The sequence below is a fragment of the Melospiza melodia genome, chromosome 1 (genome assembly GCF_035770615.1).
Source record: "Melospiza melodia melodia isolate bMelMel2 chromosome 1, bMelMel2.pri, whole genome shotgun sequence".
NCBI lineage: Eukaryota > Metazoa > Chordata > Aves > Passeriformes > Passerellidae > Melospiza > Melospiza melodia.
Genome location: NC_086194.1, coordinates 117,573,153 through 117,601,114, shown reverse-complemented (window position 1 = coordinate 117,601,114; position 27,962 = coordinate 117,573,153). Strand labels below are relative to the sequence as shown.

General features: G+C 37.6%; 1 protein-coding gene across 1 annotated transcript in view; it reads left to right on the top strand.

Moving 5' to 3' along the window:
* Window positions 1-24,448, top strand: part of DOK6 (docking protein 6) — a 241,777-nt gene extending 217,329 nt beyond the window's left edge. The window contains exon 8 of the mRNA XM_063165446.1: window positions 24,084-24,448. Coding sequence (XP_063021516.1) covers window positions 24,084-24,223 — 140 coding nt within the window. The 3' untranslated portion in view covers window positions 24,224-24,448. The remainder of the gene's footprint in view (window positions 1-24,083) is intronic.
* Window positions 24,449-27,962: the final 3,514 nt, after the last annotated feature.

The following is a 27,962-nucleotide window of genomic DNA, read 5'->3' as shown; positions in this document are numbered from 1 at the left end:
CAGTTAAAGAAAAAGATAAGTGACCTAAATAATCTGCCAGACATACCTTATTGCCATTAGGCACTAGGTCCTTAAAATAAAACTGGATTGGATAAGCCAGGGGGAAAACAGCAGATTTGTGTGTGTGTAAGTGTACACAAATACATTTACAAAGCACAAATTAGATCTATTACATAGCAGTAGAAATACTGCAGTGCAGAAACTTCTACAACTTCTACTTTGATTCCATATGAATCATTATTAATCAGACTAATTCATGAACTTGATTGGATTTGTCTATCTAGGATGCTGGAAAAAAACGTGTGGTGATGAGTGCATACAAATAATTTTTCTCTCTGCCCCTTTCCAGTGATGAGAGGAAACTTCAAAAGAATTCTTTAGCGCAAGGCTACTCTATAAGAGGAGTCAGGTTGTTCTTGCTAAAATGTTGTGACAGAGAAGAGTTTTAACCAGTGTTACTGGTCTAACAAAACTCCATCCAGACCATTCAGCTAATTGGAACAGGAGTATCTGTTGAGATGGGCTGTTTCTCATGTCTGTACATATTTTTAGGGTTCAGAATTACTTTCCAATGTGCATCTTTGTACTTTTCTTCTTCTCTTTGCACAGTGATGGTCTAAAGTGCAGCACAAATTCCTTTTTCCTGAAGAAATTATTTACTGTGCATTTTTACATGAAGTTAAGCATTTCTTAGAGCAGGCTTATCATAGTTCTGCATGTAGTCCTGACAGTTGGAGATCTGTTATTTCCTTGGCAAAATTAAACCTACAGTGCTGGGTTCCTTTTCCATAATTTTAGCATAACAGCAGGGTGGAGACATTAATTTGCTACTGAAACCTTCAGAAGTTTAAAAATGTCTTTCTTCTACAGTTTGTTAAGTCTAAATCCAAATGTATGTTTTGGTTTAAGTTCAGAAAAACAGAGCATAAAAGTGATAATTTTAATTTCTTAGTATTAGATTTCTTTTAGTTGTTGTGAAGTTCTCACATGAATTGCTAAATGTTTGGGGTTTTTTAAATTTCCACACTGTTAGCAGACAGTGTCACTGTTGTAACATTTTGTTTGTATGTGTAGCCATACGGTGCTCTTGCTTCAGAGTTATTCTAAGGCAAAGTATGTAGGGGGAAAACATCTATGCTACCATTCATTACTTTCCAATTACACAATTCCTTCTAATGGTTGTTCTTGCTTGTTTAATGGTAGAGTAGAATGTTATTGTTATGCTGTCAGTCTGTACTTTTATGCAATATCTGAAGTCATATGGCCATACTGCTCATTATTAATACTAGAAAATTATGTAACTAATATATAAATATTAATATATATATATAAATAATATTAATACTAGAAAAGTAGGTTTAAATGTCTTCCTTATTCAGTGCACTTTCAGGCTTTTTAACATCTTTGTGGGACTATGCATGGTGGACAAATCTACATACACCTGGTTGAGAGAGTGTGTCCTAGAAACATAAACACATTTTAAATTGGAATACTCTGTCATGTGAGAAAAAAAAAAGGAACACTTTCTAGACCTAATTTTTTTTTTTAATGGATCCAACTTAACATGGTGCGGCTTCAGACTCAGGCAACTAAGATTTGCTGTTTAGTACAACACTGAGAGGATAATCAACACAATGAGAGGATCTGAAAGTATCCTTGACATAAGCAGAAGTTGGAGCACATCATCTGCTGCCTTTAAAACAATCCTACAGCAGGAAACAGTACTCCCATGCAATTTCAGTTTGTCTGAGTTAGATCTGGTAAATGTAATGCCACCAAAAGGGCTGATTTGGAATGGAGGGGACACAGAAATAAAGCATGTGCAAGCCCTTTGTTTTTTCATCAAGGCAGTGACCAGCATTTTGGGAATTAGCACATGAGTAAATGGCAGATATTCTTTCTGCATGATCACAAATCTTTGAGCATGCTCACTATTTAACCTGTTAGGAAAATGGCAGCTTGAATTGTAGCACTGTCAGTGCACTGTCTCTTCCCTGAACCAGCAGAGCTGGCCAGGAAAGAGTAAAAAGTTCCCTGTTCTATTCCTTTCTGTGTTGAGGGAATCTTCATTAAACTGGATCCCTGGGCAGCTGCCAGCTGCACCAAGGTACTGCAATGGCATAGATTTAGCACACAGATGTATAATTTTTTCCCCTGGTGAATGTACTTTTTCCCCCTGGTGAAATTTCCAGAATTATTTCAAATATACCATTCTCCCTAGCCTGTTCCTGATGGAAGGGCAGCATTGAGTCCAGCTGATGCTGTTGATATGAACACGAACTTCTGCACCTACAATAGTAGTCTGAGCATGTAGTAGCTGAGTGAATAAAAGGTGCTCCTTTGCATTCAGTGGGTTGTGTGAAATACAGGTGACTGCTCACCTCAATTTCTGAAGTGAAAATTCCCACAAGATACATCAGTGTGAGATATATCTGCAATAGTTGTTGTATGTGTATGTGCTGGAAGTCTGGGCAAATAAATGAACATTTTGTAAAGAAAGAGTTTGAAGATACAGTTCAATTTCTTTTTAAAAGTCTTCCTGCATTTAAAGAGAAATGCCCTTCAATAGTGGATTTTTTCTATGTTCTTTACTAATATATCTTGGAGCTTTTCCCAGCTCATAGGGACAATACTGAGGAAAAAAATAAAATAATTTCTATATAATAACACAACTGTTTAATAATATGTACACCTCTCTTGGGAAGATGTTATCTAATTCCTTGAATATTACTTGTATGATATATCTAGAAATAAATTCCAAGTCCAGAGGCTGCCAAGACCTGCCTATACAACTGATCAGTCAAAGCAAATCACCTTGTCAATAACTGATCCATTAAACTCCATGTAGGCTGTCTGTACATTTACTTTGGTATCAAAATAGAAACAAGTTAGGGTTTGGCCTTTTTTGTTTGTTTGTTTTAGAATGGCTAGAAATATCTCTGCTGAATCTCAAAACACTGTTTACACTTTTCCTGCAAGCTAAGCAACTGAAGAAGTATGTTTTCAAGTATTTCTAAAGTGAAAACATTCTTCACTTCTGAATGTGGTCAAGTACATTTAACAATGACAAGAAATGTCATTGTTAAATGTACTTGACACATCTTCCCCCTTTTGAGCTGTGATTTGTTAAATTTCACAGTCATATTAGGCAGAAATCTTTTGCAAGACTGCAGAAATTAACCAGAACAAATGAGCCAGATATAAAAAAAAAAAAAAAAAATTATTTCTAGCTGTTTCAGATGGAAGGATAACTCTTCACTCTTTGATAAGCAAAAGATATTTTTTATTGAATTTAACCCTTCCATCTTGCTTTGTTTTCCCCACCAGTTTGCTTTCCTTGACTCTGTAAGCCATAGCACTCAGTATGTGGGATAGACAGAGGTGAAATCCTGTGCTTGTCTAAACATGTCATCAAATTTAAGCTTTCATTACAATACAGGAATTTAAAAACTTCTTTTCCTACATTAAATAGTTCCAAAACCATACATTGGCTGTGATTGCAGGATTCCCAGCAAGGAGCATTGGGCAGGAAAGGGGAGAAAGCCTTGTTGGCACCTTATTTTGGGACTAAAATAACAGGTCACTTTTCCTCTTTTTGCTACTTTCTGTCACCAGTGTGGTCGTATCCATCCAGAACTTATCTTGCAGCTACTTCATGTAGCTGTCTGTGCCTCAGCCCTTAGAAATTGTGTATCTGACCCTGAATGGATTAATGCAAAAAGAAGTGTTTGATTCATTCTCTGCCACCTTCCACTCTTTGCCAGGACTCAAACAGAACTAATATGTGACACAAAGATCCAAAGATCGTTCAAAACTTATGGCAGAAAGGAGAGAACGTGGCTTTAAAATGCAATTACAGCTTTTCTGTATATAATGAAGATAACCATAAGATATAAAGAATAGCAATAAGCAACTGAGCAGGTGCTGAGCTGTAGTAGAAGGAGTACTATGGCAATTTCACATCCAAAAAAGCTTGTGACTGAATGCCAACCCCAATGTATAGGTTAAAATATCTTTGTGTGGTCAATTTTTAAACTTTGTTTTCAGAGCTTTTGCAGTCTCTTACATTTGCATTTCAAGTATATGCTTTCAGAAGGAAAGAAGTAACTTTTATGGATCGTGCATTAGATATGCGGTTAGAGATGAGACTTCAGAACTAGATATTATGAGTTATGAGCTAATTTCTTCCCACTGCCTATATGGATTGTGAGATTTTTTTTTCCCTGGTCTTTGTCAATGAGAACCAAGTTACAAACTTCTTCCTCAATCTACAAGAACCACTTACTCTTTCTTCTGAACACAATATCAGGTATAGTTATCCGTTTCTGAAACAGGGTAGAATGCTTCAAACTGCAGGACTGTTACTCCTACAAAATTCCAGCAAGCTCTTCAGTGTTGCAAAAGGTTTTCACCTGATACAGTTCTGCAGCTGAACGAGTCACAGCTCAAAGCCAGGTGGCATATGTCTTGTGACTATGCATTCTCATAAATACAGTATGGCTGATGCCTAAATGGAAACACATCTTTTGGAAGCCATCTGTTCTTACAGATACCTGCAACAATAAAGAAAATCAAGGCTTTAAATGAGGCTATGCTGTTTTAAACCCTGGAGGCATTTCCTATTGGTCTTTCTTTTTATTCTGAGATGCTCTCAATTTGTTTCACTTGGAAATAGCTTAGCTGCCATATTTGTTGCTGTTCTGTTTATGAGTTTTGGAGAATCTGACTATAGCCAGCTTATAGATATATAAATATTTATAAAACAGAAAATTTACCATGGTGGAAAGTGCCAGGCTGCCCTCTGGTTACTGTAGCTTGTCTGTGTACATTTTATAGTAGCTCACAGGGTAAAGCCTTTCCCCTTATTTCTTCTTTCTTTATTTGAGTGAAGCTCTGTGTGAAAGACAATACTGCAGCAGCTCCCATAAAGCTGGTACTCCTTAACTTCTACTTATTTATTTAATTTCATCACATCACTCTTATGATGTCTTGACTGTAAAAATGTTCAGTTGGAACAATTGAACAATTTTCCTATGTTTCTTACTTGAATCTGTTGTCTTGTTGAAGATATAATCTTTTTTTTCTGTTGCAGCCAGTGAATGCTAAAAAAAGGAATACTATGGCAGTTTCACATCCAACAAATCTTATTGTGACTTAAATCTAATGTACAAGGTTAAAATAACTTTTTGTGTTTCATATTTTAACTCTGTTTTCAGAATTTCTGTAGTCCTTTACATTTTTATTCGAATACAAAGATTCTCCTAAAGTGAAAGAGAGATGAAAATTTTCAGAAATTCAAGATATAAACCAAAATATGAAACTGAAATGCAGTGATATAAATTATCCCATTCCCCAAGGACTAACAAAGAGCAAAAATGACAAAGGGAGAAACAGCAAACAGAGCTACAGTTTTTAATCTAGAAGGTCAGTATTAATCCACTGGTTTATCTGAAACAGTTAAACCTACGGACCACGTATTTGGCAAGAAATTCTGCTTAGGCATCAAAATGGGCAGGAAGGAAAGGCACCACAGGCATCATCCCTAATTATCCAACTGGCAGGTTTTTTTCTGCATATAACTACCTAACAGCATGAATTTGCAGGAAACACATTCGGTCTCTTTTTCTATCGTGCCTCGTTGTCAGCAGGGTGATAGAGAAGGGGAAGGTTGCTCTTGACCAGCCTGGAAAAGGTGTCAGCCTCTGAATCACAACACATAATTGCCCTTTTTCCTCAGGGCCGCAGGCAGGGGCTGGGAGAGAGAACTTTCTGCCCGAGTCTTCTCCTGGCAAAGGGAGAAATGAAATGTCACACCAATTATCTGGGCAGTGGGCAGTGTAAGGAAAGCTGGCTGCAGCTCTGGGAAGCTGCAGCCAGCTCCCCAATTACTGAATGAGGCTGAGGAGGGTTTTCATGCTGTTGGCCCCGCACTTGGCTGTGACACTGCGCACAAGAGACCCCAGGACACACAAGGTGTGGCTGCAGAACCTTGAGGCTCTGAGCCACCCCTGGGGGTGTGCTGTATTCTTGTTGTATTCATATTTCTCAAGTCCCATACTGTACCAAGCTGTTCTTCTCTGCAGCACAGTTCTTCGTGTGTCTTCGCAGGGGCTCCTCCTGGGCTCTCGACCCGCCCCTATTTATTCCAGTTACCTTCACAAGCAACAGCTGCTGCCCAACTAAGGACTTCGCAGCTGTAGCTCATTTGGAGTAACTCGGACCCACACATAGATCTTACAGGGACTCTCTCCATAAGGACCCACTTATCTAAGACATAGATCTTACAGGGACTCTCTCCATATTTCCCCCTTTTTCTTTTAATAATTCTACAATTACAATACACATACAGCCCCAGCTCTCAGGCTGCCACAGCTCTCGGCTGTCTTGGATACATACATAGATACATTGAACACATACAAATCCCTAGATGTTCCAAGGCTCTTTTCCTCAAAGGCCATATTCTCACAGCTTTCTGCTGTTACAGCTCCTTGATTCAAAGGCCATATTATATTCTAAAGTCCCAGCTCTCTGGCTGCCACAGCTCTCAGCTGACCTCTCTTCATATCAGGGGTCCCATACCTTCTCTAGACGTTCCTTGTGGCTGTGTATTCTTCATCACGTCGGGGTCACCAGATGTTGTATTCTTGTTGTATTCCTATTTCTCAAGTCCCATACTGTACCAAGGTGTTCTTCTTGTCTTCTCAGGGGCTCCTCCTAGGCTCTCGACCCGCCCCTATTTATTCCAGTTACCTTCACGAGCTACAGCTGCTGCCCAACTAAGGACTTTGCAGCTGTAGCTTGTTTGGAGTAACTAGGACCCACACATAGATCTTACAGGGACTCTCTCCATAAGGACCCACTTATCTAAGACATAGATCTTACAGGGACTCTCTCCATAGGGGTGGACCAAGGCACTGGGACCTCAATCAGCTTTTTCTTTCAAAGCACAAAGTCATTTTGGTGGCATTCAGGACCAATCCCCCTGAAGGAGGTGAATTCATGTGTCTGCAGCTGATATCTGGACAGTGATGGAGCTCGGAGTGATGCCTGGGTGCACGAAAAGCTGTGCTCTGCTTCAGTGTTGTTTTGGTGGTGGGAGGAAAAAAATGTAATTCAGTGCATCAAGAATGTTTAAACAAGAGAGGGATTTTGGCTAATTATTTCTCAGCAAAACTCAGTCTGGAAAAAAGTGCAACTGAATGTGAAATATAGTGGAGTATTGTTTTATCAGGAATTTAAATCTCTTGGGGGAAAAAAAATTCCAGTTTTAGGTCAGACCAGGTCGTTCTCATCCAGATGCTTTATATCCAAATTATACACTTTTCTGGTGCATGAAAAAACTTGCATTGTGATACAGTCAATTAATATTCACAGTTTTCAGCAGGTGTGCTAACTTCTCATATGACAGTAGGATGTTCTGCTAAGTGCTGTGACATGACAGCAGCTGTGATAAATGAAGCTGAGATATTAAAATCTTTTAAGCAGCAATCATATTCCAGCTGATAAAGCACCAGTTTAAAAAAATGGATTTATTTAGAGTTTCTAAGACAGGTAAACAGCCAAAGGAGTCCAGCAAGACACATTACAGGTGATACAATGGTTAACGGTGTGTCACAGCTTGCTATCCTTCCATATACTTCTCTTCATTTCCCTCAATAATATTTAGTTTATGCTCTATAAAGCATCCTTTTTTATCAAGTCCCCTTTTAAATGTATGGGCTCTTGAGGAACACATAGTAGAGGAAGAGAGAGGTTTTTTTTTTACTTGAGACAGTCTAGGTATATGAAATAATCCAACAAAGAAATAAATCCTACCTTCTATGGTAAAAAATAATGAAAATGTTCAAAAACATGCAAAATGTACTACAGCTTTTGTAAGATTAGTGACATTAGATCTTGCATTTTCTGTAAAGCACTCTGTGATGCTTAATGAAAAATATTTATGCATGATATTGCTGATGAACTTAAAAAACATGATATGGAAATGGGGGTTGTAGGAAGCCTTTGAAATTTTTTATCTGATCTTCCAATCAAAAAGTTTTGCACCATCTATTGCTTAACAATATTTAATTTTTTAATAAAATAATACTTTAATTTAATATTAAAATTATTATTTCTCAATATTTTAAAAATATGTCTTTTTATTATTTATCAAATAATAAAAAGATTTGTAAAAAGACTGTCATCTGCAAATAATATTTGCGGGGGGTAGGTGGTTCGGTTGCTTTGTTATTTGCTGTTTAGGTTTTTCTAAAAAGAAAACCAACTTCCTAAGCCAATATATAATAATAAATGTTGCATATAGGACAAAAATAAATTAAATAGCAGAATTGAGGGAGACACAGGAAACAAAATTTGAATAAATGCTTTATATCAGCCATCATGATTTGAAAAAATCGTCACAAATTCTACCTCTCTTTGGAAATGCGCATTTAATATCATTTAATTTGCAGACAAGTCCTACTGTAATAACTCTGCTTTCTAGTTGGTTCTAGTTAGGCAGGAGTTAGAGCCATTACAAGGTGATGCTAATGGGAGGAAAATAAGAGAGGCTCTGTTTGAAGAGGTGCTCCCTTTTGTGACTGGAAAAGGACTGCACTCCATCCATGTGCTTTTACCTTTGAGCACAAAGCAGGCAGCACAGTGATTGCTGTTACTGCAGAATAATGAAAAGAGAGCTTTACCCTCTGCATGGCATCCCAGGCAGAAAGATTAGAAAGCTGGAATCCTCCCAGCCATATTCCTCCTACATCACAGGCGGATTGAGCAAGGGGCAGACCGTCTTAGTGATTTCATATTGATCATAATTTGAAATTATTCTCACTGGTTTCATAGCTTCTAGTTGGTAAGTTAAAGATATGTGCATATTAGGCTCTTGTTAGGCAAAAAGAGGGCATCAAAAGAACTGGAAAGGATTTTGTGTGAAATCACAGAAGTGACTACAGTAGATGTAAAGTCTTTGATCAAAAGGTGATGCTCAGTAAATCAAAAACTGAATTCTACTTTGAGGAAAGGAGGAAAAGCTTTCTCTCAGATGGTGCCACTGTTCTTAAACTTAGAAAGAATGCTATTTGCCTATTTTACTCAGTTCAAAGTTAAAATACTAAGGTAAAGCTTCCTTTTCCCCCAGCCCACTTCCTGCAAAGGTGCTGTCGCATAAAAGAGCATGCAGAGGTTTTTCAGTTTTCTCTCTTTTCTTTTCTTTTCTTTTCTTTTCTTTTCTTTTCTTTTCTTTTCTTTTCTTTTCTTTTCTTTTCTTTTCTTTTCTTTTCTTTTTTCTTTTCTTTTCTCTTCTCTTTTCTTTTCTTTTCTTTTCTTTTCTTTTCTTTTCTTTTCTTTTCTTTTCTTTTCTTTTCTTTTCTTTTCTTTTCTTTTCTTTTCTTTTCTTTTCTTTTCTTTTCTTTTCTTTTCTTTTCTTTTCTTTTCTCCCTCTTCTCTTCTCTTCTCTCCTCTTTTTCTTTGTTTTTGGGGAGGAGGAAATTCAAGATGTTTTAATACACCTCTGCTGCTTTTTCAAGGCAATTAATTATTAAAATGAAGACAAATAATAGCATGTCAGTACAAACAGCAACACTGCATTTTGTGTTCCTTGCTGCTAATGTTTTCTCATTTTTGCTCTTAAAGTAACAATTTAGTAGGGATAGGATGGCTCTGTAATGGATCATGATGGTCCAGTTACCTGAGTCATTGCTATTTAGTCATTCTACCAAAGACATAAAAATTGGATTTCCCCTTACTCATTGCTTCTTTGGAAATCCCATGGTATTGTCTGAGAAGCACATTTATAGGCACAAAGCATATGGTTCACAGCCCTCAGAAGCAGGTCTGAATATCTTCTAAAATTTAGATAGCTCCTCAGTCTCATTTTAAATTCAGTTCCAGATTATCCTCTAAGGTAAATGGACAGACAGATTTCACATCCCAAAAAATTTCCTTTGTTAGTATACCGTAATTCTCAAAAGGCAAAAAATGCTTGTTTCATTTTGTTTTTTCAAAGTGCATTTATAAAGCCAGATATTGTTGTAATGACTGGCAGACATTTTGAGGTAGTACCTCAATTTCTGAGCTGCTTTAGAGGCTTCTGTAGCCATTGCTGTGTTTCATTAAATATTCATTGCAAGGAGACGTAAGTGGAAATAACTAACTGGATCCCATTCTCCCACTTATGAAGGAAAATATAAAAAAAAGAATGCAAAGATCATGGGAGCGGCAAAGCTCTCCAAGAATCACAGAACGCTCCCTCTTCTGTGTTTTAGTGGTGCTCATGTCTGCAGCTGCAACACTATATAAAGAAAATTATTTTAACTGCAAGTTCTAGCAATAGGATGTAAATATGGTGATTTTGTGATGCAGAATCAGTGTCCTGAATAATCACGATAGTGCAGTCATCACTGGTGTGAGCTATAACATGAAAGGTTTTAGTTCTTTTTCTGGTTGTGGAATAAATACCCATCTATATTTTGTTAATAGCATACCTGTTCTATAAGAGTTATCTCACACCTCAGCCTGAGGACTGAGCTAAGGAATACACATTACTGGTTTGTTCTGTATAAAAAGTAATGAGTAAAAGTCCTCACAATTTCTAATTTTTAATTATTATTGCTCCACGGAGGAGTACGCTATAAAGACATAAATTGGAAAAAGTGGTAAAAGTAATTTGCTTTATGAAATTGTTTTTTTAGAGGGGTTGGGATTTTTTTATTTGTTGAGTTTTTTATTTTTTTATTTGTTTGGTTTTATTTTTTAAGTTTGTTTTATTAGTTGTTTCCCTTTAAATTGTACTCTTAAAATAGAGAATATATATGTATAATTTTATTTTGGCTTTACTCTTACAACCTGAAGCTGGTACCTCATACAACACAGTTTTGCAAGCTGCCATTTTGCCTTAGTGTAAAATTATGAGATCATGTTTCACCAGGTATGGTACGTGCAGAGTTGTCATTTCTGCTGAATTCATACTTTAACTTCCTTTTAAATCACAGCTGATTTTCAGCTCTCTCAATTCACATTTTTTTGTCCAGACAGAAAGCTACTTGTATACCATTATTCACTTCCCTCCTTTTAGAGCTCTACTAGTAAACCTAAAAATTTACATGCAAGGTAATAATTTTTGCAGTGTTCATGGAGAAGTCGTGCCGTAACTCAGGAATCCTGTCTCATACTGTATGCTTCCACATTATGTGCTGCTCTGCTATAATAGGCACTGAAAGAGAAAATAATAGCACAGAAGGCAGCAAGCCGTGGTGGCAGAAGCTGGTTTGAATCTCTTTTGTGTCTGAGCTGCAGTTTCTGGATTTCACATGCCTCTGTGTGACCACCAATAGCTGAAAATGACTGGAGCACTGGATGGTGTAGCCACATGTAAAAAATTCCAGAGATTTCATTCAGGAACTGTGAAGTGGATCCTCTATATTATTTTTCTTTCCCTTCTGTTGCTGATGGCTCCATGCTATCCATCTTGCTGTTAGCTAAACTGCTACCAACCCCCCATATCTGTAACATTCAACCCTTCTGAGAGATTAATTCCTCTTTGTTCACCTCAGCATCTCTTACCTGTGTGCTACAACTGCAGACATTCATAATGAATTTAAAATCTGTGTTACAGTTCTTTCCAGTTAAAGCCAATGGCAAAATTGCCACCAGTAAAGTGCCTTCCTTTAATGTCACACTCTTTTTTCCAAATGTCTGTAGGAAGTGTAATTGCTTTGTACATGCCATGTTCTGATATGATTGCTGCTTATTGTCTTGTGCTGTGGGCATGCTTCCTTGTCATTTCCTGCCTTGCTTTAGTAACACTTAACTACCAGGCAGTGGGAGAGGACAGGATGAATGTCATTTAGGAGGTGGTAGTTCTCTACCCCTTCCTGCTTCAGCAGATCGTTCCACTGGGTTTGTCAGGACTCTTTTCCCAGCAGCTGGAATTAAGGAAATCTTTTGAAGGGACTGCTGCTGAGCTGCTCAAACAGCTTCTGTGATTTGAGAGGCCACATAAGGAATGCTAACAAAAAACCATCCTCAGCTAAGGAATGGATAAAAGCAAAACACAGGACAGAATATTTACAATTTTAATAATAATCTTCCAGGGAAGACATGTGGGTAGTATTTTCTGTGCTTTTTACTATTATCGTTGATTTTCATATTCTGTTTATTTGCTTGTTGTTGGGTGATATGGATGTGGAAGGAAGTGCATTGGTTTAAGTTGTTTCTTCTGTTGTCTGAAAAAGGAAAAGGGACTCCTCCCATCTCCAGAAACAAGCAGATCAAGTTCCTTCAATTCCTTACCAGATTTACCTCCACTCATTTCCTCTGCTGTTATACAAGTGTGATAAAAATGGCACAGTTTGTTCACACTGAATCACAGTGAATTCCCTTTCAGGGAAAAAAAAAAGGCAAAATAACATCACTTGCATCCCTCAGTGAATTAGAGCCATTGTTTTTGATTTCCTGGTGGGTAATTGAAGGCTTTTACAGCTAGAAGAAATTATTTATAGAGTCATGAAAAATGGATTAACTTTCCTGAGTGCTTCATTGATGTTTTAGACATCTACTTTATTCCAATTAAACTTATATAATCTAAAAATCAATAAACTTCTTTATTTTAGAGAATAAATTATAGAGAAAAATAATTTGTTTCGTCTCTGTGAACTGCCTTATTGCCACATATTTTATATATGCAATCTCTGCAAGGAACAAAAGAACTGAGAGTGCTGTTGCAGTCAGTACAGACAGAAACCTTTCCTTTATTCCATCCATTTCATAAACTGTCCAGCCACTTGCAGTGGCTACTACCAAACACCTCAAAATATACCTCAAATGCGTGTCATAAAATCCATTTCTGTATTTTTTGTGTACTATGCCTGCTGTCTCAAGTCTTATTAAGAACAGTCTATAATTTCAAATTGCACTTTAAAAACATAAAAATCATTTCTCCTTTAGTATTGGTGGAGAGGCATGACTTCCTGCCTTCAAGTGTTTCAGGAAACTTTTTAATATTTCCAGGGAGCTAATTATCAGCTAATACAGTATTTCACTTTTACATGGCCTCTACTATTACTATCTAGTTGCAGCTTGAAATAACATTAATGTCTTCTAGAGAATACTTCTAAGGACAATTTCATAGAAAATTATTTCACAGAGACCCCAAATCTGAATAACAAATGGTTTATTAAATGTTTTTAATATATGGGTAAAAAAGTGAAAGGGGAAAGGTAGAAGTTCTGAAAGCCGTGTTCCATCCCTGCATATATTAATGTGAGAACTTCTCTGAATTTTTCTCATTGGTGGCATTAAAAAAAAAAAGGAAAATCTTTAGTCAGTTTAAATATCTCATTTTATCAAACTGGGAAAGGTGTTTTTTATCTCCCACAAGCCACCCTCCTCCTTCTATTCCCAGCAAAATACACACAAGCAAGGCTAACTTCCTGTGTTACAACATAAATACCAAGTTCCTTGAAGGAAAGGCATTTTACCAGAGTCCAAGACTTTTTCATGTTCTTGGACAACATTGTCTACAGTTTGAATGGCACTTTGTCCTCAGGGAACTTCCTTCAATGGAAGCACACTAATGGGGTGACTGAGTTTTATGGCAGAGGTAGAGGAAAATGATCAAAAGCAGATGATGAATTCTGCTGCTTTGTGCAGTGAGAAGCTCTAGCATGGCTCAAACAGGACTGGATCTGCAGTGCAACCATTTGCTGAGGTAATGTCAGGCACAGCTGATGCTAAAATGATGGTCCTGTTACATCTCAGATCCATTTCCTACCTCTCTGAACAGCCCAGAAGTGACTGGAGCAGATCTGACTCCACAGTGGAAACCAAACATTCATAAAACATGTTTTGCAATTTGATTTCCCTTTTTTGTGTCTTCTTTTTGATAAGGGTTAGTTTTGCTAACATTAATCTCCCTATCTCCCTGGCTCTTCAGGTGTGCAAAGAAACTGGCTAGGAGTGCAAAAGGAAGGGCTCAGATGTACCACCTGCATGTCTTAGACTTTGTTTTAGATGTATTTGTTCTCATGTTCTGCTCACATAATAAAATTGTCTTTTAAATATAGTTTTTGTAGAATAGATATCCACTTCAGCTGGCATAAATCCTTTATCCCCATTTTTCCCTGTGTTAAGCAATGCAAGCTATACTACCTGCCAATTTTTCTCTATTTTTTATTTTTTTTTCCAATCAAGGCTGTATTTTACTTACATAAATTGCGGTGAAAAACCTATTCCCTCCATGCTGTCAGGACAAATTTGCTCTCTGACTGTGTTCTTTGACCTCATGAGCTGAGTTTCATTTTATGGCAATATTTTTTATGGGCTAGTGATAAATCTTTGTGACTGGAGTGTTTATAATGAAAATACTACCAGGCCAGGAAATATTGGTCAATATAAAGATCAGCAGAATTATGACAGCCACAAGATTAAACAGTACTGATCAATCAATAGTACCTGCAATAGTACTCCCTTTTCAAAGGAGTATACTGTCTCCACACTACACACTTTTCATTGACGTAATTTTTTCCTTCATTTTGCTTTAGATATCCTAATATTAAATTAGAATTTCACTGTTTCACTCCATCTCTGTAGTATCAGTGGAATTTCATCAGGCCTGTATAGAGTTTTCTGGAATAGTGTATCCAAGGGGAAATGTCAACATGATTTGAAATGCAATAAATATTTAACAGTGACATATTCCTATCATCAAAGTGATATGCAATGTATAAATTTGCATTTTTACGTTGAATTTTTCAGTAAGATGCTTTCTGTTACATCAGTGATAAATTTAGGCATTGATTTTTTTTAACAATCTATCTGATAAAATCTCTCTTTTGAAGGGGCATTTAGTTTGGCTGTAATAAAAACACAACATTTTGAGGAAGGGAAAAATGAGCACCGAGCTAACAAACTGGTAAACCGGGATGATGACAGTACATACATAGTTACCAGCTTTAAATTATTCTGGTACATGTACATTGCAAAGATGTAAAATAAATTATACTCCAGTTTCTGCCCAGACATCTACCATCAGTTGGCAGTCATAATGACTTCATGCTCTACCCAGGAGTCAAAAGCAGACAGCCAAGTGTGGAGCTCTACTTACTTAGATATTGCAGAAAACTATTTAAGAAAAAGTAACTCAATTCACACAATTTTATCTATCCTTCACATTTGGGGTTTTTTTACTAGCTTTATATTCTTCCTGCTTTTCAATTATTCCAGGAGCAGGTTAATTTTTCAGAGTATTTTCTTTTTTTGGTTTGTTATGTCTCAATGAGATAAAATAAAGACTAAAATAATTTCCTTGTTGGAGTTTTCCCTAGCTGTTATCTCTTCCCCCTACTTTAGCCTTTCCCATATGCACTTAGGATCAGAGCATTATTTTCTTGTTATTTCTTGCATTTTGCAATTGGATCTCATTCAGATGTTCCGTGGAGTGAAGGAAATTGTCACTTGCAGAAATTTCTCCTCTACCTTTTTTTTTTTCCCTTAGTATCACCAATACACATAGGTAATACATACATTATGTATGTATTTTGAAGTCTGCTTTGTGAAGTTTCTGTTTAAAAGTTCATTGAGTTTTGAGCTTGAATAGGAAAGTGAAACTATATGCATTATGTATAAAAATGCCTAGTCTTTGTTTACTTTTGTGGTGAATGAAATAAATTTACTTGGCACAGGCCCAAGTTCAGAAACAGCCAGTATTCTCATTATGAACCTTGATTTTACAGCTTATGTGGAGATGTTTTATATTAGGTTTTATATTAGTTTCTGGTTGACTGAGCCTGTGGTTTAAAGAATGAATTAGGCCACCTTGGACAAAGTGCTCAGCCTTTTCAGGTAGCTTTGTTAGGGCACTCATTCAAGATTTTATTTGCTGTTAATTAACTTGCTGGCATTTTGATACATTTCATTGCTAAACTGCCCACATTTCCTCTCAAAAGCTTTTCCTCAAGGTCGTGATGCCTGTGTCTTTCAGTACAAAACAAAATCCTTGACCACGGTAACTTCTCCATACACACAAATTTTGGATCATCTGGGTAATGGTTCAGAGAAACCTGCAACTCTCCTAACTTAGTGCAAGTCAGGAAGAGCAGCTCAACACTTTCTTTAATTGATTTTTTTTTTTTTTTTAAATAGGGGATTTTTTTCTGTCACAAGTAAAATTACTGAGAATAAAGTATTTCATTGTATTACAGAATGGTTTGGGTTGCAAGATGAGTCTGCTCAATGCCAGGCTATCAGGGTTCCCTGAGAAATACTTTTAAATCAATAAACTAAAAATTCAAATTATCACTGCAGAAAGTTTCTCTTCTATGGAATCCATGAAACCAAGCTAAGAAATCCTTCTTTTTGAGAGTCTTCAGCTGGAAAATGATGTTTGTTTTGTAGCAAATTTGGACCTTAGCCTAATTTCATGTCAAGTGGGAACATGATTGAACCATTTTCGACTGTGTTGGCATAGTTAAAGAGCTGGACTCAGGACAGAGGGTGAGAGGGGGCTGGTTTAGTACTCCAACATTAGCACAAGTGCAAAAAGCTGCAAAGACAAAATGAATTAATCTCTGCAAGGACTGGTGTGGTCTTTGTATGGAAGACAATATAAGAAAGCTAACTACAAGCTTGTTATGCTTACCTGCACATTGGCTCAGAGCACAGAACTACAAAAATTGCTGCTCCAATTTCTTTTACTTAATCTCCTTGAAGTTCAGGCACACAGACCTACAGTTATAGATAATAAGTAGAAGAGCACCAGTCAAAGAGATTTCATATGTAAAATAGATCAGTTTTTCCAAATATGTGTCAGATTTTGACAGCAGAAACATGAGCAAAAATGGAAAAGGCTATTGGGTAATGTGAGATGTGTAAATAATTTTCTTTTCCCTGCGCTGGGTGGAGATGTTAGGTGGTGGGGATTTATATATGTCTCCTCCCTTTATAAACACACCTAAATGCACTATTAGGGGAAAAAAAATCTTAATGGAAACCAATTAAAAGTAGAGAGCAAGATAAACCTACTCATTCTTGAGAAAGATGTGATTGATGTTCTAATATTTCTACCACAGGAGCTACATCAACTTGTGATAGTCTAAGTAGGTGATTCACAGGTTAAGTGCAGCAGGACAGCAAGACACTTCCTAGAAAAACACAGCAGCAATTAAGCCAACCTGGCCTTCAGCCAATACACTGGCTTTAATTACACCTTTCAAGATACTGCTTTTAAATAGCTGCTATTTTAGATAGGGACACAGATGAAATAATGCTTGTTTTTCCTGTGCATAATATTTACAAGTAATTCGCATTGTAGGTATTGAAACAATTTTTCTGGGTTTCAAAATATTGACATGTAGACATGGTCTTCACAAAACTCCAGCATTATTGTGCCAAAATTGGAATGTTGAAAATCAGCATATTGTAAATGTGCTGGTCTTAAACTGGCAATCCTGCAGTCTCTTCTGCATGCATAAGTAAAGCTCCTTCTTTTCTAGAGGAGGACTTAATGACAATGCCAAAGACTTTTAAGTGAAATAATAGTCTTCCAGTTCTGGAAAGTGATATGGCTCTGTAACAAATATGTATCTGCTCTGGTACTTACTAATCTTGATGCTGTGCAGTTTAAAAGTTACTATTTTTATTTCAAATTCCGAGGAAAATGAAACTATTTTTCAATTAAGAATGGAAAATAAATATTTTGAAGGGGGAGAGGGTAAGAGTTTGTCATTCATTCTCTTCATATATTTCCTATGTATTTTATTCTCAATTTAAATTAGTTTTCTTCAAAAGCATTTATAATAAACAAACTAAACCATTTTCTTAAAAATCTGTCCCAAAGAGTAGGTTTTTGATATTCTTTCTCCCTTCAGAAAGATATATGTATCTGATGGAATTAAATCCAAAATTATTTTAGAATACATGAAAGTTGGAGCCCAGCTGTATTCCCTGGAGTTTTTATTCCAACTGCAGTTAAATTCAAAGGAAAATTTGTTTTTCTTTATTTGGAGCTGAAGCAGGCCCACAGTTTCACTTTCAATAAGTATATGGAAATCAATATGCTGTAATGTAGTTTATGCTGTTTTTCAGTTTCCATCTGCTGCCTTCCATTGCATCTTTTTGTGAGTGACAGCATAATAATTGCTGTACCAATTAATGCCCTTCCAATCCAACTGCATCATTACTGCAAAATAAATGTTTTGCTTTGTAGCAGTTTGTCCTGCTATGAAACTTTGCTTTAGTTATTCCAATCATCTAAGAGCAGAAAAGGAAAAGCTGCTTTGTCATCAGTAGCTCAATAGAAGACACTGTATATTCAATACAGAGACTTGGCAGAATTTTAACCAGTATCAATTTATAAATAGGATAGCAGCAATCATTTATTTTCTGCCTTAAATGAAAGTATCCTTTTTGATGCAATAATAGCCACTTAACTGATTTGAGACCGAAGTAGAGGGGTTTTTTGGAGAAATTTTTTTCTTTATCCAGAATAAAATATGAAGTCTCTTTCTTTGCAACAAAAGCTCTTAGAGGATAAAAGCTTCCATCTGAAATAAGCAGCATAAAAATTTAATTCTTTTCAGTAAGAGTTTAATTTTCCCTAGTGGGATTTCAGTGCATAGCTACAGTGCCTTTCCCACTCTGTCCTGTGTCCTAACAAAAATGCTGCAAAGAATATCAGAGGCTGAAGCACTTTGAGACAAGCTTCCCCATTCAAACAATATCCTCAGTACAATCTCTGGGCCTCCTCTGGCATAAATAGGAGCTTTCACTGCTGTTGGGAAATTCCTTGGAGAATACACATCTAGATTAAAGACTGGTACTAGTTTTGGGAACTTTTCTGGCTCTAGAGTTGCGTTTAGTCCAATGAGAATTGTGTGAGGAAACAACACAGAGCTAACTCCTTCTTACTAATGTTTCATTCTTGAAACATCTGTTAGCTAATTGGGTTTTTTCCACCTTCTTGCACTATCCTGTTTTGCAATGATAAAATCTCATCTGTCTCTGTTTCCCTGCTTCCCAGGGTGTTCTGTTTATTGTGAACAATAGAATTTTCCAATTAATATTTCTAAAAATAAACAACTGCTTTACAATTGAGCAATTGATTCACTTTATTTATTCTTAGCTTGCACTGATTGATCCATAGAAATTTCTTTTGAGCACAGGTTTTTCCGTAGCATTTATAGAGACATCTGTGGCAATTGCAGAAGTCTTAGAATCGTGAAGTCTCAGGGACTCCCAAATACAAAACAAAATACTAATAAAGATATCCAATTGGCTTTAATTTAATGACTTCAATTTTGTGCTCATAATCTCAGAAATGGAAATACAAAATTTTATTTTCAAAAACAAATTTATTACTCTTACTCAGAAAAATAGAAATGCATTAGAAGTACATCCTTTTGTTTGTAAAGTCATCTGTTCAGAGGTTAAGAAATCCCAGATGAAAGCTTGCTGTGCAGCTGCAAATGTCTTTATTTTTACCTAATGGCTATCTCATATAAAGTAATTAAAGGCCTGCAACAGAAGCTGAAACACAGGAGCCTCTGGTTCTATTAATTTTTAATCACTGTACTGCAGAAACATAAACTTATATTAGATTAGATCTTGGATGGGAGAAGATCAGTCAAGGGGTTTCAAAAGTGCTCCTGCATCAGAGCTGTGAGCAGTCTGGTGGCCATGGTGGCACATTGCTCACGGGTCATCATTTGCCAAACAAACCATCTGGCAGGGAAACCAGCCTCAGAAAAAACCTGCCATCTCTTCCCTTGGCTGCTTGTTGCTGTTCCTCAGCTTTGCCAGCACAGAGATTTGCGGGGCTCTTGCAAACCAGATGACCAAAGTGCTTCTGTCTGCAAAGCAGCTTTGCGGTCTCAATGGCTCAACTGAGGGACAGTGAGCAGCGGTGCCAGCACAGAGCAGAAAGGGAATGCTTTCAGCTGGTTTTCCACAGAAAGTGTAATGTTGAACCTTACCCACAGGCAGAGGGGAATTTTAACACAGGACTTGTACATCAGAGATGAGTGCTCTAGCCAATGAACATCAGATCAGAATCCCTTGAATTCTTGTATTTGAAAATAAAAGAGTGACCTTTATTTCATTTAGAAAAGAAAAATGGTTGGCGCTTGCCTTCTGCTTAAGAATTTGAATTCTGAATCTAAAACAGAATCATCTCCCAATAAGCAGCAGGAAGAGAGCTTTTAAAGCTTATCCCTGGATCTCTTCACTTCTTTTTTTTTCCTTTCATTTAGCTTAGTACTGCAAGTTTTTTCTCAGAAGTTGTGATCGATCTACTTATATGTACATCAGTCACTGCTGTTACTAGGAAACCATTGGGTTTTTCCTCCAAAGAATTGTTATAAATAAGCACCATGCCATGAAATAAGATCCTTGTGTATACTTCCTCTGCTTCCAACATAATTAAGATCAGGAAAAATCTAATTTAATGTAATTTAATGGGTTACATTAAATTTTCTTGATGGATCATTCATACCTAATTGCTTTGGACTGCAGCTTCATTGCATTCTATAATCCTGAGAGTAAATTTGAATAAAGGATGAAGCAGGCTGAATAATACTTGTGTTTCCAAGGTCTTGTCCTGGAACAGAAAAAAACCCAACTTTTCCTCTCTAAGCCATGGGGGGAAAAACCTGTTCCAGGTCCCTTGGTATGTTCAGGTCATAAAATCTGTGTGAATCTAATTCATCTTGTGCTGACTTCTGAAGAATTGCAGGGAAGAGTTAGTTTTGTATTCTTGAAAGCAGCTGTGGTACCAAAGAGCTGCAAAATCCACAAACAGTATTCTTAGTCTTCTTCTTCTCTCTTAACCTTTTAAGGCCCAAATGTGACTGAAGCAGGAAACTTAGAAAGCTGTGGAACTTTAATCCTTCCCTGCAAAAACTTTACCTGTATCTTTGGTTTCAAAATCCTTACTGCTGACATAAATTGTAACTTTGGAGACACTGCAGTACCTAGGGCTCCATAAGACTGATCAGCTGTATGAACCTTAAAATAATATTTGAGAATGAAAATAAAAGGATCTATTATAATATAGAATTTCCAGTATGTGATATGCTGAATTTTAACAAAAAGCTTAAAAGTGCCCTAAATTTTGGAAATTTACTACTTAGCAGTCTTAAGTCAACTTGGAATCTTCTGGACTATTTTATTATTTTGCCACCATCATTTTCTTATTCATTTATTAAAGTATATTAACAAAGCTAATTAGTTTTGGTTTTTTTTAAATATAATTTGAAAGTAAATATATTGCCTAGATCCATTCTTTCCAAACTCGTAGCTTTTCCATTACCCGTAGCTCTCCCATTTCATTTGAGCCAATGTTCTCTATTTTTTTGCTATTATTTTCATAGATTGATGTCATACTGTTCAGCTTGAACCTCAACCAGACATCTTAGACCTCTTGGCTCTGTGAAATGTGCCTTAATCTTTTCAATCTGTCTGTCTCTCTTCTATTTCACTACATATCCTAGCAGTTAGGAGAGAAGAACTCTCCTCCTTAAACTCTTTGGCTACCGAATGGCAAAAACTAGCCCTGTTGTGACATTTAGCATCTACAAATTTTTCTTTACAGAACAGCAAGGGATGTGTTGGCTTTTGGAAATGAAAGACCTGAATTTAATTTCCTTTTTAACTCTCATAGATTCAAATTCATATTCTGCATTCTAGGACATTGCCTAAATTCTGTGGCTAGAAATTAGTGTATTAGGACGCTCTTCATCCCTGCATTAAAGCTACACTATTGTACAAAAGTGTATACAATTATACAAGATGCAGCAGATGATGCAAATAGGCCTGAGTTTAGGAACTCTGTGGTTAGTAAGTCTCTTTACTAAGTGCTCATTGTCACAGGGATTGTTTTATGCTCTTTGGATAAAATGCATTAAGAAAATGAAGGAAAGCTATACCTTGACATACTTTATTTATCTTTGTTAGTAGGAAAGAGACAAATTTTACATGGAAATCATGTGCCTGGTTTAGCAGCCTCTTATGACATTTAAAAGACATATAATTGTGCTTCTGGGTAAAGGGAAAGCAAGATCTTACATCCTGAGAAGGAAATGAGGCAGATTTGGAACAAAAAATTAAAATCTAGAATAATTCGTCTTCTCATGTTTAGGTTTGCATTAGATTAAGAAATAAAGTGACAGTTATTGTGATGTAATCCCAAATAAAAGTAAAAAACTAATAAAGGCCTTATATAATATCATGATTGAAAGTTGGTTAAAGCAATAAAACCTTTAAGACTATTCACAAACATTATCAGCTACTGTGTAGCTCAGAGCTCACAGTCACCACAAGCTTTAGTTCAGTTTGATGCAAAAGCTTCTTGAAGCAGAAAACCTTTCATCTCAGCCAAGTTTTGGTAGCCAATGTCAATTTAACCCCATGAATAAAGAAGAAAAATACACATAAAAAATTCATCCTTCTTGCTTGTGCTTTGAAACTGATTTTATGATCATTAAAATGCCACTGGGAATTCAGATTCTGGTTTTACTGTCTTCAGTGTCACTAAGGTGTACCTTCTATTCTATTTTTCATTTACTTGGATTTTTTTCTCTCTTGGTCCCAGCATTGGTCTGATAGTATCATGTTCAGGGGGAGCCATGGAGTTTTTCATGAAGAAGTCAGTAATGTGTTATGATCAAACTTTTCCAAATGCAAGTGAGGAAATGTTCTCCCAAGTCTGGTGAACATCATCATTGGTTCCAGCACTACTGGGCCAGCTGCTAATTGTTCTGAAACGTGTCAGCATGAGCTGAATTCTTTAGTATTTGAGTCTATACCATTGCAGCTATTCTTTAATATCTCTGTGGTTGGCATAAAAATATGATTTTGCATTCTTACAGGTAGTAAGTGTATTAAGATAGTTTTTAAAGCATTATGCCAAACCATTTTAAATCCAAGTTTCAATATACATTTCCAAAAACAACATCAACAAAAAATTGCATGAAGATACGCATTTCGGAAATTTTATCTTTGTTACTTATTAAATTACAATTTCAAAAGGAAATATAAGTTAGGAAAATAATCAGGTTACAGAATTGAGTCATCAGAGTTACCTGAGTTTCATTCATGGCTTTTCACATGTGGTTTCCCATCTTGCTGATTAAATCAATGGTTATATGAGATTCACAAGGCCATCTGGAAAAGAGCACCTCCTGGCACATCCTCCTCCTAAACACTATTCTGCCATGTGCACCGTATCCCACTGCCAGTTCCTTTTGGAATTACAGTGGTGCTGTGCATACCTGACAATCTGGCATCATGTTCAAAGGACAGTAAGTAAATGAAATGGGATTTGTGGGACTAATCCCTTTGAAACCCCTGGCATTACCTTCATGGGAAGCGCTTCAGGTAAAAAAGATGTGCACTAGTTATTCCTGAGCCATAACTGACATCACTAAGACTTATTAAGTAGAAAATGCACAAATACGACACTGAAGTTTGAAATAGTAATGTTACAGGGCTTGCAAGGGTCTTCGGGGTGAAGAGAGAGTCGAGAATGTTGACCTCATGTTCAGAAGGCTTGATTTATTAGTCTACGATATATATTACATTATAACTATACTAAAAAGAATAGAGAGAAAGTTCTCAGAAGCTAGCTAAGCTAAGAATAGAAAAGAATGAATAACAAGGGAGCTCTCTCTGATTCTGCCCCAGAGAGAGCTCGGTCCTTGATTGGCCCTTAATTGTACTCATCCAACATGGGCCAATCACAGGTGCACCTGTTGCATTCCACAGCAGCAGATAACCACTGTTTACATTCTTCTTCTGGGGCCTCAGCTTCCCAGAAGGGGAAATCCTAAAGAAAGGATTTTTATGAAAAGATATCTGTGACATAGTAATTGCCACCCTAAATTACATCTGGGTTGGGTCTGGGGCCTTTTGCCTTGGCTGGGAATCTGTCAGCCACCTGTGCCCTTAGCCACAGGGAATACACTCTTCTGCAGCCCCAAAAGGACCCAATGAAGCAACTCTGCTCTCCGGACACCGTGGGACAGTAGGAAGCTAATCCACTGGAGGTGAAAAGCTTCAAAGCCCACTTAGATCCCGTGTGTTCATGTCTCTCCCCGCTCCAGGTCACAGCCTCGGCTCAGCGAAGGTGTCCCGGGCGCAGACCTTTCCCAGCTACCCGTCGGAGCAGGCCGAGGAGCACCAGCAGCCGCTGTCACTGGCCAGCAGCTACACCTTCAGCTACGGCTCGGGGCTGGTGCAATGACAGCCGGGGGCTGCACATGGACAGCTGAGCCTGGAGCCTCCCGCCAGGGCCGGGGCGCCGCCGGCCCCCTCTGCACCCGCCATTTGCCGTGAACACTGACGCCGAGCAGCTCCAGCCGGGGCGCCGCCGATGCGGGACCCTGGAGAGGCGGCTGCCCCGAAGCAGAGGCTAAGTCTTTATTTATTTATTTTGCCGTTCCTTTTGTCGATATGTTCAGAAAGGAGGGGGTTGGGGGGTTGGGGGGAGGGAGGAAGGGGGGACACGTCTGTGTTGTAAGAAAGTGGTGGAAACAAATGAAACTGTGTTGGTTGGTGTGAAGGTTTCTGCATGACCGGAGAAGGTCCCTTCTGGGGCTCCACTGCAATGGCACGTTTGACACTGGGGGCCTTCCTTCCCATCCCCACCAGCAGGACAGCCTGTCTTCACCCACAACCTCTGTCGGTCCTTGCCACAGCCTGCAACTCCTGCTGGAGGCACTGAAATGTCACCTACTCAAGATGTGGCATCCGTGCTGTGAGGGTCACTCCAGATCCGAGTGTGTTCACCCACTGCCCTAGAGGGTGGTTGGGTGTTTTTTGAGCCAGACATCCACAAATACTGGAGCAGCAGGCTGATATGTTTTGTTGGGAATAGGGTTTGGTGCATCAAGGTAAGGTTATTGCCTGGTCCAGCTCTAATCTTAAATTCCTGGGGCACAAATTCATCCCTTACCCGTGCAATTTTCACCATGCCCCTAAGAGCTGTGAACATCTCTATCAGCAGCACAGTCTAGTCCTCAGAACTGCTGCAAAATCCTCTTTTTCGCAAATTATTTAGGTAGCCATCCCTGCAAGCCTAACTTTAAAAAGCGGGAAAACTGTTTCTCAAACAAAAAAAGTGGGCACTTGCCCAGCTGGCAGCTGCCCGTGCCACAGCTGGGCCAGACATGGTAGAGCTGAGCTCTGGTCTTGTCTTTCTGGTCAGCGTTACTTTGATTTTGTGTGTTTCCTTCTCAGATTTCTGTTCTAGATGCACATTGTATCTTGTATGATCATGTGTCAAGCATCTGTTTACTCTCAAAAGGAGGATGAGTACCTCTCAATGGAGATTTTCTGTCTTTGGAAGACGTCTTTAAAAAACGAACTGTAGTAGATGTTTGTAATCAGTAATGAGGGAATAAGTTGGAAGGCATACCTGTAGGTGGGGAATGAATTTTATCTATCCTGAACATTTAGATTTTTGTAACTGCTATCAAATATTTATGTAATTCTTGTGATGCCCTGAAATGTTTGAAATTGTGAGGAAAAAAATTTGCCCTCTTGTATGATCTGAGGAGCCTTGTGTTCTGTTCCCAGTGTGAAACTATTGCCATGATTACCAGAGGAATTCAGTTCATTGGTTGTTTCTCAGGACAGGTTGAGGAAATGTATCAAGGAGGAGACACATAGACTCTTTTCCAATGAAACAATCGGTTTTATGTACTATAATTTAACGGGAAAAGTGCTGTTGGGTTGTTTTATATATGCACATTATATATATATGTATTAAAAGGTATGGAAGAAACTTCTGCTTTTGATTAAACATTTACTGATACAGTATGGTCAGCTTTTCTCCAACCATTTTCCTGGCTAAGAGACCTTGCAGACTTACATCTTTCAGTGAACGGCTGCTGAATAAAAAAGCTTTGCGATCCACTTCAATGAAACAGTTCTACCCCACCACAATCACCTTTATTTGTTTTTTCTGTTTTTCCTTGTCTCATTCACTACCTCTTTTCCTTCTCACAGTGCTGCCATACTCAGGAATAGAATGGCTCCCTGCAGAGAGTATTTTGATGAGCTGAAATGAAAAACTGCTCTCCCACGCTGTCAGGGCACTGTACCTAGGGTGCTCTCAGAGCTGTACCCATCAAGGAAGCTTCATTCACACTTCCATTTAAGAAAAAGATTCAGTTGACATTTTGCTTAGGGAAATTTTCCAATTTGCAAACTTTAAATGTGAAATTTCATATAAAATGATGATGATGTAATTCTGTTACTCAGTGCAGCTTTGCCAAATATTTGCCTTTTGGGAAAATGGTCAATTATTTTTATTCCTTTGCAACTGGGATTCTTCCACTTGCCCTAAAATTAAATATATTTTCTTTGAAACTCCTTAAATTAAGTTTTCAATATGTTCTACAGTTTCAATGCATTTTTCAAGTCCAAGTAACTTTCTTCCTCATGACTTAAATACCAGTCATTCTATATAGCCCAAAAGTGGGGAAAAGGCAAAACAGGAGAATATGCTTTATAGTTCCAGTGTCCATATACTTTAATAACCTATCTAAATCCTCAGCCTAGTACTTCAACTAGAAACACTTTAACCTAGTACTTCAACTAGTATTTCTATAAAAAGCATAAGATCTATATAATGTTCTTTTTTACTGGGGAGCAGTTGCTGTCTGTGGCTTTGTCTTCCTATGCAGTACCTGAGTATTTTCAAGTTAATGAAAACGTAGATGCTATTTTCAAAGAAAACACACCAAGAAAGGGATGGAAGGGAGAATTATAGCAGTTTTGGCTATATATATGGCCATATATGTGAGTTTTACTAAATATTTTGCTTTCATTGCATAATGCAACAATCCTCTCAACTCACATTCATAAAATACCTGTGGGGTCTCATACAATACACAGAAAATTGAACAAAGCTGCAGAACACAACCAATCTATAGCAAATCTGACCTGTTGGGAACCTATTTCTTGTAGAGACCAAACACAAGCACACTAGGATTGGAAAATGAGGATGCAACTTTACAATGTACTGTAAGACAGTCTAAGACAGCTGGTAACCTAAGCACAAAAGTATTCAGAGCCAGTGGATGCTGCCATTAGTGCCACTCCAGAACAGCAGATGATATCACTGTAACACTGATGTATTCACACAGCTTCCACAAATGTTCCTCAGAAAAGCTCCACGAGAACCAGGCAGACACTGTCACAGCAGTGTGCCAGAAAATTCTGTTCTCATGGAATTGCTTTAATTCCTGGCACATGCCTGTTGATAACCTAAGCGATGGCCACTGAGACTACTTTGTACAGCTCCTAGTGCTTCCTCCAGAAGGAAAACTCTCTTTTGGAACACGTGGTAGAGCTGCCTGCCTAGAGACTACAGTGGCCTTTAAATAGACCCAGGGACCCCATGGGACCCTGTTCCAGTCTCGGCTTTCCTCCGGTGCAAGGCACACAGACTACTCCTGACCCCAGAGTTGCTCTCTGTTTTCAGCTAATGAGCTGTAAAGGGATGGAGGGCAACAAAATGTCTTCAGTGGTAACCAGGTACAGCTGGTACAAATGGAACAGCATTAGTACATGATAAAATAAAAGAAATAAAGCTTCTGCTTTTATTTCTGTTTCAGAGGATGTGATATGAAAATATAATTGTAACCATGATTTACATTTTTTTTGAAATCACCCTTTGATAACAATATATTCACCCCTATGAACCAATAACACATGGCATTACTAAATATAGTTACTAATATATCTTTACTGTGAATATTATAGATTGATGCATGCTGGTACTTTTGATTTTGAAGTCACTTGGTGCAGAAAAGGTGAAATTGAAAGAGACTGCTAATAAATCATCAAATGGTGCTAAGGAACTTGAATAGTCCCATTTTTTCAACAGCCACACGTCATTATTTATAGTTTGAACTATCTGTGAGTACACTCCTTTGAAACAATTTCATCTGCCCATGTGAAAGAGAAAGGAGAAT